The following is a 17,300-nucleotide window of genomic DNA, read 5'->3' on the forward strand; positions in this document are numbered from 1 at the left end:
GGTCAGAATGTTAGCTTCAGCTAAAATGGGCGCGTCAAACCAAAAGGCACAAAAATTACAACAAAAGCGTCCCTGCTCTGAAATCTGCACATGACACTCAGACACACGCTTCTGCAGTGACAGCGTGAATGAAAGACTTCAGGAGCTGTAACTGTAGTGAAGGGGAGAAGTGTGTCAGCGGTAAACACTCGCTTGCTTTTAAACCTGTAGTGTGCGCTGCCTGTGCTGACACACTTTTGCAATTTGTGACACCAAATGGGATCTATGAGTGTCCCACATGACCTACATGCATTTACCACCTACAGGGAACGACCTCAGATACATTCTCAGCTGTTAGCTTCGCAGCTCTCAGACAAAATTAGTAAAGGGAAAAAAAAAATCTTCACAATGTCAACATGTGCAGTTTTGTAACCACAGCTCTGTTAATAAAAAGTCCAGCTGACACCACAGAGCTCAGTTTGCTGCTGCACTGAAACACAATGAAACAGTTATTCTGTTATTCAATGAGGACACATGAAGACACCAAGATACCAAGTCTGGCTACATGATTCATGTTTTGAAACTTGCCCCAAACTACCAAATACACATGGCTGAGTCACATGTTTCCACTGCATGATATGCACTGTAGTGCCCCACCGCTCACCAACGGGCCAACTGAGAATGAAATCAGGAGCTCTATCATTAAAAGAAGACGAGTACTTCCATCTGAAGTAATTCATATTTGGCGATTTATAAAGGCAGACCTCACCACAGAACACCGATAACAGCAGGAAATGAAGCTGAGGAGGGTTGCAAAGCAGCTTGCAGTGGCAGAGACTTTAGGCAGGCTACAGCAGCTTAAATTTGTTGGAGGAGGGACAACTGATGAACAGCTTGAAGTAATATTTTCAAATGGGCTGTTTAGAAACTGATCTGACCAAATGACACGATCATCTGACATCTTTGAGAAGCATTTGTGTTTGGGTTGAAAGCCCAGCAGGGAGTTGGTTCTGGATTCTGTTCATAACCTTTACGGAAAGCTTTTCTAGACACAGCAAAGGGGCAGAAGGTTTCCAGTTTGGTGGTGTCAGAGTCACATCCTTGCTTTGTATTTGTGATGTGGTCATACTGGCTCACACTGGGATAGTTTGCTGCTGAGTGCAAAGTGGAAGGGATAGGGTCTTGGAGCCCAGCTGGAAAAGTGTGGAGTGCTCAGAACAGGCTGGGGAGGAGTTGCTGCACCAAGCTCAGGATTCAAGTATACCGAGGTCTTGTTCACAAGTGGGAGTAGAGTGGAGCAGGAGACTGCTGGGCACACTGGTGCAGCGTGATGCTGTGCTGGTCTGTTATGGTGCAGAGAGAGCTTCTAGGTAAGAACGAAGGTCAAACTGTCACTGATTTAGATTCCTCCTCTCACCTGAGGACACGAGCTGTGGGTAGTTCCCAAATGAATACATTTGTGGATACAAGCTGGTTCCTTCAAAGGGTGTCTGGGTTCACCTTTAAAGATGGAGTGAAGAGCCAGATGATGTGGTACCCGGGGATGAGGAGGTCTGAACATCTCTGCTTAGACTGCTGGCCCTCTGACCTGGACCCAGATAAACGGACGGACGGACGGATCGACAGAGCAAAGGCCTGCCTCATGTTCCTGCTGAGTAGAAGCACTGAGAAGTGCACAGGAATGGCAGCAAAAAGCAGGAATATCAAATTGAAGTAAACCAAAATGACTAAAAGGAGGCTGTCTGTGTGTGTGTGTGTGTGTGTGTGTGTGTGTGTGTGTGTGTGTGTGTGTGTGTGTGTGTGTGTGTGTGTGTGTGTGTGTGTGTGTGTGTGTGTGTCCTTTAAAGGCATAAAACTGGAGTAAAATTCCACTTTTCTATTTTTTTTAATTGCCCATCATTTTTAATCCTGCCACGTAGAAATGTAAATTAAAAGTCAGACAATAATTATCTGCTATGATAATGAGAATTCCACGCGCGGTAACAGGTCTTTGAGATAGAGATTTAATTTTCTTTCATCCTCAGTACTGCACACACATGCTGACAGAATTTCAAGCTGTTCTGTAAGGCGAGGTGGGGGTGAGAGGAAGCGATATATTCCATTTTATCTCAATTTCCTCAGTCTGTGAGCATGTAAGAAATAAGGGGACATCCTGGTGAATTAACAAGAGATCCTCATCGCTGAGCGGTAAGGCACCAATCTTCATCTGTCATCTGTCCAGTTTTCTGCTAACTTTTATTTTCCTGCAATCTTGATGGCTTTTTGGACGATACCAGCAGAAACAGGGACGCCGTCCTCGAAGGCTGCGTGGTGACAAGCTTTGTGCAACGCTGGGCCCCAAATGAATCAGCAAAAGTCACTGCAGTCACTGCCAATCGGGGGCAACCTCTCACCAAAAACACCAGCCTACATCCTGCTCATCCCTGTTCATGCAGCCTTAAAGGCCAGATATCTTCCACAATCTCATTCACCAATCCAGGATCCGATCAGGGTCTGATCCCCTCGCCTGAACTCCAAGCCAGGTGCCACCAAAAAGTTCCACAAAGTCCTGTAAAAAGCAAAAACATAAAAATTTGGCTGATCTCCCGTTCGAGCGCTCCTTGTGCACATACAGTTTGATCAGTCTGTACGAGCCTCTTTGAGTACTCGCATGTGCACATTTGTTTTGTGCGTTGGATCTTCTCCAGTGTGCCAAAACTGCAATGCCTGAATATGTATTTCTTTTTTTAGACTCAGGACTTTGAAGCAGAACTCTGCATCGGCAGAATGAGCATGAGGAACAAATTCGTGCTGCGAATCCCTCTGAATGTCAAAAGAAAGAGCGACCGTGCGCCTGACTTGAACTTTAGGACTTGAAATAAAGGGAAAAAGAAGTTTCACCTCTCATCCAAGAGCTTCTTCACTTCTTCAGGGAGAAAAGCCTTATGATTCTTCATCATACTCCTGCCTTGTTGTACTTTTCAACCACTGTGGTCTCTGGGTAATAGCTGGAGACCACAACTCTGACCAGCAATCCTCAGCATGAAGGTTGCATGTCAAACACAGAAGGTTCTCAAGTCTAAGGTCATTCAAATGGGCAGGAAATTCAGGGAGGGATCCCAATGCTGGAATGTTGGGAGGAGTGCAGTGCTTCAAGGAGGCAGCACGAAGGGGGAAGTGACAAAAGTTCAATCAGACACAGCTTTTTTTTTTTTTTTTTTTTTTTTTTTTTTTAAATCGCCCCTCGTAATGGTGATTCTTACCTCATGATTGGGCAGCGAGGGTCAGTGAGTGACACCCAGGCAAATACCTTCCTCCAGGTGTTTCTTCCACACTTTGAGCATCATTTAAAATACCAGGGTTCAATTTTCTACTTTCAAAAGATGTCAGCGAATGCCATTTATTGCCTTTTTTTTTTTTGAATGCCATTTACTGCCGTTATTTTTTTTGAATGCCATTTACTGCCTTTTTTTTTGAATGCCATTTACTGCCTTTTTTTTTTTGAATGCCATTTACTGCCTTTTTTTTTTTTTGAATGCCATTTAATGCCTTTTTTTTTTTTGAATGCCATTTACTGCCTTTTTTTTTTGAATGCCATTTACTGCCTTTTTTTTTTTGAATGCCATTTACTGCCTTTTTTTTTTTGAATGCCATTTACTGCCTTTTTTTTTTTTTGAATGCCATTTACTGCCGTTTTTTTTTTTTTGAATGCCATTTACTGCCTTTTTTTTTTTTTTTGAATGCCATTTACTGCCATTGATTCTGTATGAAAAGTTCATGATGCAGTGCTGAGATGGAAGCTTGTTTCGGCCACTACGATAAATTCAACATTTCCATCCATAACTCGAAATTTCAAGTTAAGTATCTCAACATTTTGACTTAACTCCAAATTTCGCATTAATAAGTCGAAATTTCGAGTTAGCTCTGCCAATCAGGAAGCTCCGTGAAGGTACGTCATTTCCTTGTTACCCGGAAGCAAGAGGCTGAAGGCGCCAGCTGACCAACAGTTCAACATGAAAACGTTTATTCCTTTTATGCAGCTCTTAGAAGGGATCAGAGGTCAAAACCTGACGAGTTTGTTCATGTTTGCTAAACACTGCTAGCTCTGATACTGTAGCTACCCGGTTTTGAGTGCGCATGCGTCATCTGCTTCCTGATAACAAGGAAATGACCTCTTCCACGGAGCTTCGTGATTCGCAGATCTAACTCGAAAATTCGCATTATGGAGGACGCCGGGGTGGCTCAGAGGTTGAGCAGGCCATAGACATATACATATCTATGGCGCGTAGCTGTGGGAGTGGCGCAGGTTCGAGTCCCGGCCTCTCGCCACTTCCCGCGTGTCTTTCCCTCGTCACTCTCCACTGTTAAAAAAGCAGCTATGGCCAAAAAAACCCAAAACGCTTTTCCCAGCGGTGAGAGGACACGGACTACACCAGAAACACCTCAAAAACATGTTGCTTTAAAAACTTTATTGTCACATCCACGTCTTCTTCTTCAGGCATGTTCAGCTGGGACAGCGGCCGTTTCAAGCCGGTACTAGAAAGTTTGTATTTTAGAAACACCGACAAAAGAGTGAAAATGTCCTTATAAAAACGTTATTATATACAGCATAAACAGCATGGGCTATAAAAAATACCTCCAATGACAAGTCTTAAAGTGAATCTAGCACCACAATCAAGTGAGAACTGTGTCGCATTCAATACAACATGACCCTGCTTCCCCCCTGTCCCAGCTTCCCTTTGGATGATTCCTTTTGTCAACATTTCTTTACACCATCTGAGAACTGTCTGCTGACTCTACAGGCCGATTCCACAGTCCACTTCCTCTCCTCTTTTTTAAAAATCTATCAGGGTATCTTCTAAAGAAGCTACTTAACAAACAGTAAAATTACAAGAAAAGTCACAAAAAAAGAAATATATAATAAAGACAGTCACTGAAATTGGCATAACGGAACTTAACATGCATTAAAATAAACAGATAAATATTGAATTTTTTTTTAAACTGTGGTAAATGCCTTTCAGGCATCGCTGAGCTTGCACCTCCTTTACTTGGCTAGAGCTTCGGTTCTGTCAGATTAAATACATTAAATACAGTAGCAATAAAAGAGCTGCCTTAGATTAAAAAATATATGAATTAGACTCGAAAATATGGGAATCTTTTGTGGTGAGGGATTGCGTGGCTTTGTGAGGTATGAACACGTCCCTGTGTACTGAAAAACCGAACTTGAGTCCCTTGAAATGAAAATCGCTTCCCTACAGACACATTTTGTGTCATTTAGTGTGAAATTATTTGACACAAATATTAACGGCTTATAGCACTGTTAATCGTTTTTAAACATTCCTTTCGAAAGAACGCTGCTCATTAAATCATCTCATCATCCGTTCTGTAATGAGACGAGTTATTGCAGCCTTACGGTTGAAACCATTTGATGCAACAACCAATCAGAAACTACTGATTACTACTGGTAACTACTGCAGTACAGTAGATTTGAAAGTGAGGTACAGAAACCTGCTGAAAAGCCTGTGAAAGCACAGTGAGTGTTGAGGACGAGGGGAAAGGGCGCGTCTCACTCTGCTGTCTGCAGGCTCGTTTGTGCTTCTGGCTGCTGCTGCTCCTTGTTCAGGATGATGCTGATGATGTCTCCCTCGTGCTCCTTCATGTGCTCCATCAGTCGCTCTTTACTGGTGGACTCAAAGCCGCAGATGCAGCAGCAGAACAAGAGCACGCAGTACTCCATGCCGGGGCCCGGGGCGGGGAGCTGGCCTGTGTGTGGATGGCTCTGGGACTGAAGCTGCGCAGGGTCCTTCCCCAGGGGGCTTAAGGACTCAGGGGACCACTTTGTAGGGTCTGTGGGAGGTGTGGAGAGGCCCGCTGGGCTTTCAGCTGACAGACCGGCTTTAGTTGCTGATGTGGGCGTTAGTAGAGGGTCCACTGGGCTTTTTGCTTTGTCCTTCGAGTGCGGGGACACTGCCGGACGCTCTGCCACCGACTCTAGCACCGCAGATAACTTCTGAGGAGCTCTGAAAGAAGCAGAGGACAAAAATCACGAGAGGAAAAACAAGACGTCTCACTCTGAGTCACTGGTGTCGCCCCTGGGCGAATCACCTGGCTGTGACTTACTCTCTTAGCTCCTGTGGAGCAGTAAAGGTGGACTGCATGTGGACAGTATACATGCAGCTGCCACAGATTCAGTGTAATTCTGCAGGAAACGCTGCACACTACATCCTTATAACACGACGTTTAGAGTACAAATGAAGAACACCTCATATGCTTTTACCAGCAGGAAGCATACAGTGAATAATGAGAGCGCCAAATAAAGACATTCATTAGAAAACTTCCCAGACTGTTAGGTCCAAAAGAGGCTTCAGAAACAAACCAGCAACACTGAATAAACGACTTGTTTTAGGCCACCTTTAAGTGAAAAGACTGCATAAAACCATCTCAGCTGTACTCGGCCTGCGTGTTAAAGCTGACATTTACAAATACAGAAATAAAACCTGAGACCGCCGAGCTTACCGGCTGCTCTGGGAGATGGCCTCGTTAATGGCTTTGTTAACCTGCTCGTAGTTGTAGTTCTGGTCTCCGGCATGCTTCCACATGTGGGATTTGAGCGATGGGGGGTGACTGCACACATACCCACACAGAGAGCACCTGAAAGAGAGGAGGAGGGAAAAAAATAAGTTGAGCGACGGCGTGAGCGCGGATCAAGCTGAAGATGATTTAACGTGTGTACTGAGGTTTTACTAATCCTGCTCCTACTTTCTATCAGGAGGAATCATCCTGACTGAACACTCCACGGGGGACACGGCGCTCGAGAGGCAGAGACAAAGAGGGGAGAGAGGAAATCGGATTTGCAGCACACTGATGGAGTCATTTGTCAAAATTAAAAGAATTATGGTGTTTAAGGTCTATTCAAATGCTTTCAGTTGCAAATATTAAGGATAAAGATGCCGCGCGCACTTCCCCCCGAACAGCTGACTGAACACGGCGTTATAAAACAGGCCACGCTGCTGACGGCGTTAAAAAAGTGAAATCACACAGCAGAAGATTAGCGAGTGATGATGTTTCTTTTTCCACATTTACTGACTCACTTTAGCAAATGTATACTTCAGCTCCATCATCGCCTTTAAGATGTGATCAGGCCCAGTTTATTGTGGATGGAGCAGATGCTTTTTGACACCACCAGAAAAACACAGTCTTGGTGGAGCTGACAGATGGTTTGATGGTGCATTTAAAAGTTCCCTCTTCTGCTCCATTTCACAGCATCGCGCTTTTGTGTTGCTCTGCATCGCGCTCGATGCCTCGAAGAGTAATGAGAAATTTAAAGCCAAGTCTCTGCAAAAGATCAGGGAAAATCTATAGTCAGTTAATTCAGGCCATCACCACCAAACACTGAAGCAACAGCCGTCACAGACAGAGTCCATCAGACTGTTCGTTTGGGCCACTCAGAGCCGGACACTGGAAACAGATCCACCTTCCTCACACACACACACACACACACACACACACACACACACACACACACACACACACACACACACACACACACACACCCAGAACAGATGCTGTCATATGAAGTCTATTTCCAAACTCAAGATGAGACAGTACTCGCTGTCCTATGGTACTGCACATATCACAGACTTCAGCTATGATTACATAGTACTGTGCAAAAGTCTTAAGTCACCCCTCGTTTCTTTATATTTTGCTTCCAAGGAGCCAGGCTCTCTTTTGTAAAGTGCTCTTGAGCAACAGTTCTCCAGCTTTCAAAGCTTTTCACTCATTTTCAGGTGAGACCTCGTTCCTGAACATTTACAGAGGATCGTCTTTGTTTGTGAAGGAGGGAATCCGGAGTAAACTGGATGAAGTGGTAGGAAGTGTCCCTGGGCAGGAGAGGGGTGATTGGAGCAGACTTTAATGGACATGTAGGTGAAGGGAACACAGGTGAGGAGGTGTTGAGTAAGAAGAACAACGCAGAAGGACAGATGCTCGTGGATTTTGCAGAAAGGACAGGGAGGGAGGAGCACAGAGTGATGTCTAAGAGTGGAGGAAGGTGCCCACAGATGAACTACATCTTATGCAGAACGGTAACGAAGCAGGTTACGTGTGCAGAGTGCCATCGATGACGTCAGCAGCCTCCTGATGTTATCATCCTGTCATTTCTTCATCTGAATCCAAGTAAAACTGATGACATGAGATGACAATCACTAACGTTTTGCAGTGAATGAACTCATTATCCATATGAGCACACGTCAGTTTCATGTGTAAGAGCTGCTGTGAACACAGACCTGATCTGAAAAACAGTGCCTCATTTTTGCTGCCTTTATGAGCCTGGGTCATATTACCTGTTAGTATTCGTTTACCTGTGGGGCGGTTCTCTCCCCTCCCTTCTGGATGGGTGTGTGTCTTGAGCTGAAACAGGTGTGACTGCTGTTCAGTTCTCAGCAGTGAGCCAGCATTTAAATCTGTCCATCGAGATCTGCACAGGCAGGATGATCTGTGGAGGCCTCGGATCGTCAGGCAGAAGCCCGGTAACTGTTCCCACCTCCCGATGGAGCGTTTGGGCTCCTCGGCCGTGGAAGGAGCTCCCCAAGGAACTTTCTAAATTTTAATGAAGATTTGATGTTTTTTGAGGTCCACAGACCGCCGTGACCTGTATGACTGAGAACCCCCACACACACCCTTATTGTGAGACACTTTCTTCTCTTGGGAAAGAAACAGGAGAGGTATTTTTCTTTCAATCTTAGAGACATGCTGGTTACTGAGGGGCCAGTGTGAGCAGTTCCTGATGCCCAGGTGTCTCCAACAGCTTATTTCGGACCAAACAAAAGGTGTGAAAGTCACCTAAAAAGTCAAGATATCTCATCCTCCTTGAGCTTTAAAGCCATCCGTCTCCCTCGAGTGCCCTCGTCGTGAAAGTCGGTGCCATTCTGACTGTATGGAAACGAGCGTTCAAGCCTCGCAGGTACAGAGGACAAGTGCTCAGTGAAGTGGAAATCAGCAATCAGAGTCTCGCTCGGGGCGGAGGATTTAACATTTTAAGGAGAGTTGAGTGTTGACTACCAGTCACCTCCTCCACCCGCCAACCGCTAAACCTGCAATCAAAGCTCCTCACGTCTCAGGCTGAGAGCGCACACACGTGGTCACGCACAGGTTCTGACCCACACAGACTCAGATACCCTGCGGCTGTAAGAGCTTTTAAATAACGCTGCCTTAAATGATACCTAACACCATCCTGGTTCTAAATAAACACTAGTGTATAATGAGAGCCTTGAATTTAAGAGTTTAAGTGTCCCACGGTCCGAGTTTGCTTCACGTTCAGAAACCACAAAGTTCCTGGAAGTCTTTTTGGTGTTAAACCTGCATTTTCCATTGTGTGCTTCATCATCATCATCATGGTTTCCCACTGCAGCAGCATTTTTTTGGCATCCAGCTGGCTGAGTACTCTCAGCCCACTGTTACTCTTTTTAAACCTAAAAAAGTGCAGAAAGGTTTGTGTGTGCTGACACATTTTAAACTGATCCAAACCAAATTTAAGACATTTTCATGCCGTATCCAAGTAAAACTGGGTCGGGTCGGGCTGGGAGAGGACGAGGACAGTGGCTGATGATAAGGGGCCTCGGTCAGCTGACCACAGATCAGGCGCTCAGGCTTATGTAAAGTGATCGCTAACACAGAAAGAGAGAAATGTAGCTGACTGGATGCAGGAAACAGAATAAATGCAGCTGGCTGACTGTAACCCGGAGCTCTGGAGGCCTTTTGCCTGCTGCTGAGGAGAAAGGTGGATTTGTGATTTTCATAAACAAACAGGAAGTTTGCAGGAGTACCTGCTAACGAGCTGCACGTGAGCCTTCGACCACTGAAGGATGTGCAAGCTGACAGATCACCAGCACTGTGTTTGGTGGACAATGATTCTGAATGCATGACTTTCCTTCTGTGTTTATAATTTTAGCTTAATTCAAACAATATTTTAGCACAGAAGAGGCTGCAGTCTTTGTCTGGGTGAAGTTTGTTGGGTGAAGCAGTGAAGTTCAGAGGGACTGTGATTAGAACGTGTTGGTAAAACAGCCTGCAGCTTCTTCTGGACACACGCAGCTCTTCGTTCTCACCTCAGAAGTCCAGCGGTCATTGTTATCGTGGCTCCCTGCTGCGGGAGCACGTTTGAAGTTTCTCACCTGTACTGCTCCAGCAGCTGCACGGCCTGGTGCTCCTGAGGGTGCCTCCTCATGTGGCTCTTTAAGCTGTTCATGTTGGTGGTGGCAAAATCGCAGCTGCAGCACCTGCCGGGGTGGGGTGGGGGGGTTGAGAAGACAGAGCAGCCAGTTACACGAGTGACATTATGGACTCAGAGCAGGGAGGAAATTCCTACTTTGTTGCACTCTGTGGCTGAAAGATGAAACTGGCTCTTCCAGTCGCTCGCAGGCGGCTGAGCTGAACTCGTGGCCGTCGCTCAGCATTAAAGCGAGAGGAAAAACTACTTTTCACTGTGCTGCTTGTTTCATTGGAACTGTTACTGTTGTTGGATCAAGTTACAAACTACTTTCCCCTGAAACTACAACAACTGCAACATGTGGCCTGGATTAATTGCACATATTAATATTCCAGTAACTGTAATTCAAGGACAGAACAAACTGTGAGTTTATCATCAACAATTTATGGACTTTTGGTTTATTGTGTGCTACCCAGAAAATAAAGAGGCCTTGCCTCGAGGAAACAAACTTATTGCTTCCAACTTTGGAGATTTTGAGAGTGCAACATAGAAACTGTTCAGAGTATTTTGTTCCCTTTTTGCACCTCGTTATCGATCATTATCGGCCCCGTTGAGTAACATTAGCCAGTGAGATGGTATTTACAGACAGCAGTGGGAGATATTCATCTGTTGTGAACAGAGATAACCTGAAAGGCTCCGACACGCTCCAGTTATCTTCCTGTAATGAAGAGAAAATAAATGGCAAGAAAAAGCCAGATGGAACAAACAAAAATAGATGTTGGTATATTTCTATGAGCCAAATTATTACTTTAAACATCTGTATCGGCCCAGAATATCAGTGCATGCTCAGCAGTGAAGCAAGGAGAAAGTTGGCGGGTCACTGCTACAGTACATAATCTCCTGTATGACAGCTGGAGGCAGGTCTTGATGCCCTTTTACCCCTGTTTTGTGTCTTTATGCTAAGAGAGGCTAAGCTATGCTACAGTTACTGACGCCCAGATGTTCGCAGTAGGCAGCAAATGGCTGTCTAAAAAGCTAAATCACCAGGTAACAATTTGTCATGTAAGAAATGAGCACAAATGTATTTACTGGCTGCTAATGCTACTACGCTGCATGCATCAATAGAAATACGACCATTTAGCGATCTAATAAATTATCATAAGCTTTAAACTGAGAGCTTAAAGCAGAATATCAGACATCTCTCAATCAAACCATTTCTTCTATATTACATTTCCAGCTGTTTATTACCACCAGCACAGTTATGATGACATTACAGCCAGTTTGTGTTTGTTTCTAACGCGGCGCCCGCAGAGACCAGCAGTGCTCTCCAACAGAGCTGATCTTAACAAACTGCAGTGCAGCGTATAGTGAGTGCTACACATTCAGGAATGATAATGAGCACCTTTGCACTCTGGCAGTAGAAGAACTGCTGGTTAGATTTGACCTTCTGTAATGCACTCCAGATGTTCTGCCACCAGATAACAGAGATGCTTTTAGTGTCACAGCAGTGTTCTCACACTCCGAATTCAAATACACACTACAACTCCAAACTGCACGGATTCCTTCATGCCGGTTACACCTGTTACACCTGTACACCTGTTACACCTGTAACACCTGCTACACCTGTAACACCTGCTACACCTGTACACCTGTAACACCTGTTACACCTGTAACACCTGTAACACCTGTACACCTTTATCCCTGTACGTGCAAAGAACAGCTCATATGTTAAAGTGGACCCATCACGCTCATTTCCAGCTTCATATTTTTATTCTTGGACTCTATCAGAGTCGTTTTGCATGATTCGCAGTTCAAAATAATCCTTTTATTTTATACTGAAGGTAGATGTTTTATTTCCCTTTGCTTGACCTTTAACCCAACTTTCTTGATTTGCTACGCCAAAAAGTTTGATTAGGTGGGTGGGGCTTCTGGGCTTGAGATGACCATATTAGGGAAAACCACTCACAATGACATCATAGACATTCAGACATTTCTGACCACATTATCTGAAACTTTAGGCATGTTTAATATGATCATCCACTATTGTAACCGTATATACAGTCATGTGAAAAAAGAAAGTTTTCACTGAGGACAGATGTGTCTCGGGGTTTTCCAGTTTCTCTGAGCACTGCATGATCTGCCCTTTGGGTGAATTTCCTGGGACATCCACTCCTGGGAAGATTGTTCACACCTGAACGCTCCAGACCGGCAAACTGCAGAAACTCCTGCTTTTATAGAGGTGCTCACACTTGCCGATGATTAATCGAGCACAGCCGGATGGCTGCTGCTTACCCTCTTAATTTGCACTTAAATTTTCACAGGACTGCATGTGGCAGCTCGGGTGCTGAACAGCACAGAACTGCAGCCTGTCATTATCCTTGAAAGCTGAAAGTCTGCACTTCAACCTCATTTCACATCCCGAGTGCTGGAGCACAGAGCTGCTCACAGGTCTGCATTCAGGTGTAAAAGTTTCCTTCAAAGATAATACTCTTTAAATGTGAACAGAAATGTGAGTTTTGGCAGTTTAAGTGTAAAAGTAAAGGGGTGACCTTTACATGCTGACATTTAATTTAGGGCTTTAATTAACAATATTCTCATTATGGATTAATCTGCCCATTAGCTTCTTGTTTAATCGAGTATTGGCTTTGGCTATCAAATGTCATAAAATAGTGAAAAAGTCAAGGTATAATTTCCTATCAGACACGACAGAGAAAAGTGGCGGCCTGACATTTGAGAAGCTGGAAACTAGGGGGGTGGGGGGGGGGGGCTCAAATTGATTTGTGCCGATTGCCTCAAAACTGCAGGTTCAGTTTAATCTGTCCTCATGAAGGCACGTGGATCAGGGTATAACCAGCATGCACAGACCAACATTTAAAAAAAACTCCTGTTTTCAGCCGTTTCAATGAGCTTCTTTGAATATTCATACCCGACTCTGCTCTCTCACACCGCTGGCTCCAAACAATACTGGATGCTGCCCGACCTTTTACAGAGTGAGAAGGAATCAGGCGAATATACTTCTGACTTTAGAGCGCAAACATCAGCTCTCTGTTCACAAAGCCGACAAAAGTTTGTGCTTCGAGTTAAATCCAGGAGCTAACACAGAACGTGGGGGGGGAGACAAAGTGAGGGCACGGTGTGACACAGTGGGCCCACACGGTGAGATTACCGGGTATTTACTGCCCTCTAAAGGACCAGTTTAAAATGACAGGTTAAGCTCATGTACATCAGTAATGGGACATGAATGAGAATTAGCAAAAACACTTTGTTTTGTTCAGTGTGCCTGAAAGAGGAACTCAAAACTATAAAGACAGGATTCAGAGACCGCTTACTCCACGACACGTCCCAGTGAGGCCTGAAACTGGCCTTTTCACTTAAAGCTGATACCAAGTCAAGTCAAGTTTATTTATAAAGCACATTTAAAACAACGACGTTGACCAAAGTGCTGTACAAGATCTGTAACCCCAAGGACTATACTAAATAAAAATAAAAATATATAAATAAATAAATAAAATAATAAAATAAAAATAAATAAATAAAAACATTAAGAACAATAAATAACATAAGAAAATTAAAAATTAAAACGTTTAAAACAAGTACCATAAAATACCATAAAACAATCATCTAAAAGGAGGTAGCACTGCAGCCAAATGCCAAGGAAAAGAAATGTGTTTTTAATAGAGATTTAAATGTGTGTATCGTCTGAGCTGTGCGGATATGGAGAGGTAGATCGTTCCATAGCTTTGGTGCTGCTGCTGCAAAAGCTCGATCACCTCTCTGTTTTAGTCTAGTTTTAGGCCTCTGTAAGAGCAGCTGGTTCGATGACCTCAGAGCTCTTACAGGGGTGTGACAGTGAAGCAGCTCAGACAGATACAAAGGTGCCAGTCCGTTTAAGGCTTTAAAAGTAAGCAATAAAATCTTAAAATCGATTCTAAAACGGACAGGGAGCCAGTGAAGGGATGACAGGACTGGGGTAATGTGTTCATGCTTTTTTAAACCGGTTAAAAGACGAGCTGCCGCATTCTGGACTACCTGCAGGCGGCGCACAGATGATTGATCTATGCCAAAGTACAGAGAATTACAGTAGTCCAGGCGGGAAGTAATAAAAGCATGAATAACTTTTTCCAGGTCCTGCTGTGGGAGATAAGGTTTTACCTTGGCAATGACTCTGAGTTGGTAAAAACTGATTTTGGTAACAGCACTTACTTGCTTCTCCATTTTAAAACTACTATCTAAAATGACACCCAGATTTTTCACAGCATCACGACAGTGAGGAGCCAAATGACTCGGAGTGCCAGAGGAGTAGCTTGAGGGGTCAAATTTACCAAAGCATATGACCTCGGTTTTGCTTTCATTAAGATTTAGGAAATTGTTTCTCATCCAGGACTTGATGTCACTTAGACAGTTCAGCAGGGGTTCCCATGGATCTCTGCTGTTCAGTTTGATGGGCATATACACCTGGATGTCGTCAGCAAAACAGTGGAAACAAATATTATGTTTCCTAAAAATCGACCCTAGAGGCAACATATACAATGAGAAAAGAATTGGGCCCAGAATGGACCCCTGAGGCACTCCACAAGAAAGCTTTGCTGTGGTAGAAAAACAGTTTCCTAGATGGACAGAGAAACTTCTATCAGTAAGATAAGATCTGAACCAAGTCAGAACCGTGCCTTTAATACCAAGAAACTCTGCACTATACACAAAGATATACACGGCACAAAAATTAAAGGAACACTTTGAAAACACATCGGAGCAAAAAAATCCTGCTGGATATCCACACTGATATTGATCGGGTGATGTGTGAGGAATGAAAGGATGCCACGTCGTTTGATGGAAATGAAAATCATTGACCTACAGAGGCTGAATTCAGACACTGGAAATTAAAGTGAAGAAATGATGCAGCAGCTGGAACATTTAGCTGAAATTTCACTGTAAAAACTCAAAATGGTCCTCAGTAGTTTTTGGTCTGTCACATGTGCTCAGGGTGAACCTGCTCTCATATAAAAAGCTCAGGGAACCATTGGTGGACCTGCTGATTCTGGTATTTTATGCCAGTCAAGCTCCATGGTGCTGGGCAGTGAGCACAGCGCCCACTAGAGGACATCAGGCCCTCAGCCCCCCCTCATGAAGTCTGTTCCTGAGTGTTTGCTCAGAGACATTCACACCAGCGGCTGCTGGAGGTCATTCTGTAGCTCTGCAGGGCTCATCCTGTTCCTCCTGCACTAAGGAGCAGATCCCAGTCCTGCTGATGGGTTAAGGACCTTCTCCTGTCCAGCTCTCCTAGAGTTCCTGCCTGTCTCCTGGAGTCTCCTCCATGCTCTGAGACTGTGCTGGGAGACACAGCAAACCTTCTACCAATGGCACGTATTGATGTGTCATCCTGGAGGAGCTGGACTACCTGTGCAGCCTCTGTAGGGTCCAGGTATGACCTCATGCTGCCAGCAGTGACTCTGACCCTAGCCAAATGCAGAACTAATGAAAACCAGTCAGAAAAGATGAGGAGGGGAAAATGTGAGTGTCCTCCACCCCCCCACCCCCGATACTGACTGACCTCATCACTATCACAGAGGTTTACTGACTGATGCTGAACTCTGATTAAAAAAGGTTCCTTTAAGTTTTTTGAACACTGTAGTTTCTTCTAATATGCCAGAAACACCAGTTTCATGCAACTCACAATGATGAGACACACACCTGAGAACTTCCCTGATGTGTCCTCATCAGGTTAAAGGTCATACACATTCCTCCAAACAGCATTATTCTGTACAATCCAATAAACAAACAGCATGACCACAAACATAAAGAAAACTTTCCAAGTGTGAAGAACAGACAAAGCTGCTGTAATAAACCAACACACACACACACACACACACACACACACACACACACACACACACACACACACACACACACACACACACACACACAGAGTCAATGACATCTACAAAGTGTCTTAGGCATCACTGGGACTTTATCATTATGAATTATAAAGCTCTATTTTATCACTTATAACATCTCATCTACATAAAGGCAGAAAATGCTTTTTGTTTTACACAAAGATAAAAAGTTTGATCCTCTGTGAAAAAAAAAACATAGATCAGAGTTTAACCGACTGAAACGAAGTTTAAGGCCCGTCTGCACGTGAGTTTCCGTTCGGACAGCGTACGGAGAGGGGCTGTGCTCCTGTGCGATCCTCCAAAATCCCAAATACACGTTCCTGGACGCGGATCACCTGTGTGTCCATCGACTGCTGACTGGATGACAAGCGGGCCGTACCAGGTAAGGGAGCGGCAGCGGAGGTCACTGGGAACGGGAGAAGCGCGGGAAAAAAGCCATCAAAGATCAAAGCACGAAGAGTCGAGACAGCGACCGCAGCCCACACTTTAACATGTATGTTAGAGGCTCAGCTGACGGACAGCAGCACAGGTGAGGGGAGCCCACAGACCAGGTGAGTCACACGTTTCTGCCTCCATCTGACAGACACGCTCTGCAGGTGGAACTGCCTTCGCGCTGCGCCCACTCAAGCATAAAACAATCATAAAACACATTTACTAAATAACTTATGAAGCATGGACACTGGATAAATTATTCATTATGTTTTATGTGCTTTTTTATGGTTATTTAATCATTTATGAGCTTTAATTCTCCAGGAAAGAAGCAGAATGGGATTATAAACTGCTGTTCTCATCCTCAGCATGTCTCTTCTTCACCACCAACACTGATCTCTATCATCTATAATCATCTCAAACTGAGAAGAACCAGCTTCCTGTTTGATCCTTCAGTGGGATCAGACCTTCTCTGCTCTGATATCCTGCTAAACATGTTTTTGTGTCTTCAGACCTTCTGCTTCTGTTGGTGGAGGAAGATCAGGCCTTTGGGAATCCTTCCTGTTCACCTTCCACTTCAGATGGAAATGTTTTCATCTGCCTAAATGTTTTAGCATTTGATATTAATTTTGTTCTAAGAATTAATCTAAAGAACCGTATTTTAAAATCAGTTTTTAGTGCTGAATGTCATCATGCAGAAACGTCGCCGGCACCACTGGGGCAGAACAGCGTGTTGTTTATTTGTAGTTTGTGCAGCAGAATCTGATCAGCAAACCACATTTTTTGGACATATTTTTCAAAGAAATCTGCAGACA

General features: G+C 44.3%; 1 protein-coding gene across 4 annotated transcripts in view; it reads right to left on the bottom strand.

The window, feature by feature from the left end:
• Positions 1-5,396: 5,396 nt before the first annotated feature.
• Positions 5,397-17,300, bottom strand: part of znf507 (zinc finger protein 507) — a 31,577-nt gene continuing 19,673 nt past the window's right edge. For all 4 annotated transcript variants that reach the window (XM_030726384.1, XM_030726382.1, XM_030726383.1 and 1 more), the window contains exons 5-7: positions 10,131-10,235; positions 6,475-6,609; positions 5,397-5,978 (exon numbers count right to left, since the gene is read on the bottom strand). In XM_030726384.1, the coding sequence (XP_030582244.1) occupies positions 5,525-5,978; positions 6,475-6,609; positions 10,131-10,235 (694 nt within the window). In that variant the 3' untranslated portion in view covers positions 5,397-5,524. The remainder of the gene's footprint in view (positions 5,979-6,474; positions 6,610-10,130; positions 10,236-17,300) is intronic.

This window comes from Archocentrus centrarchus, chromosome 3 (assembly GCF_007364275.1).
Source record: "Archocentrus centrarchus isolate MPI-CPG fArcCen1 chromosome 3, fArcCen1, whole genome shotgun sequence".
Classification (NCBI taxonomy): Eukaryota; Metazoa; Chordata; class Actinopteri; order Cichliformes; family Cichlidae; genus Archocentrus; species Archocentrus centrarchus.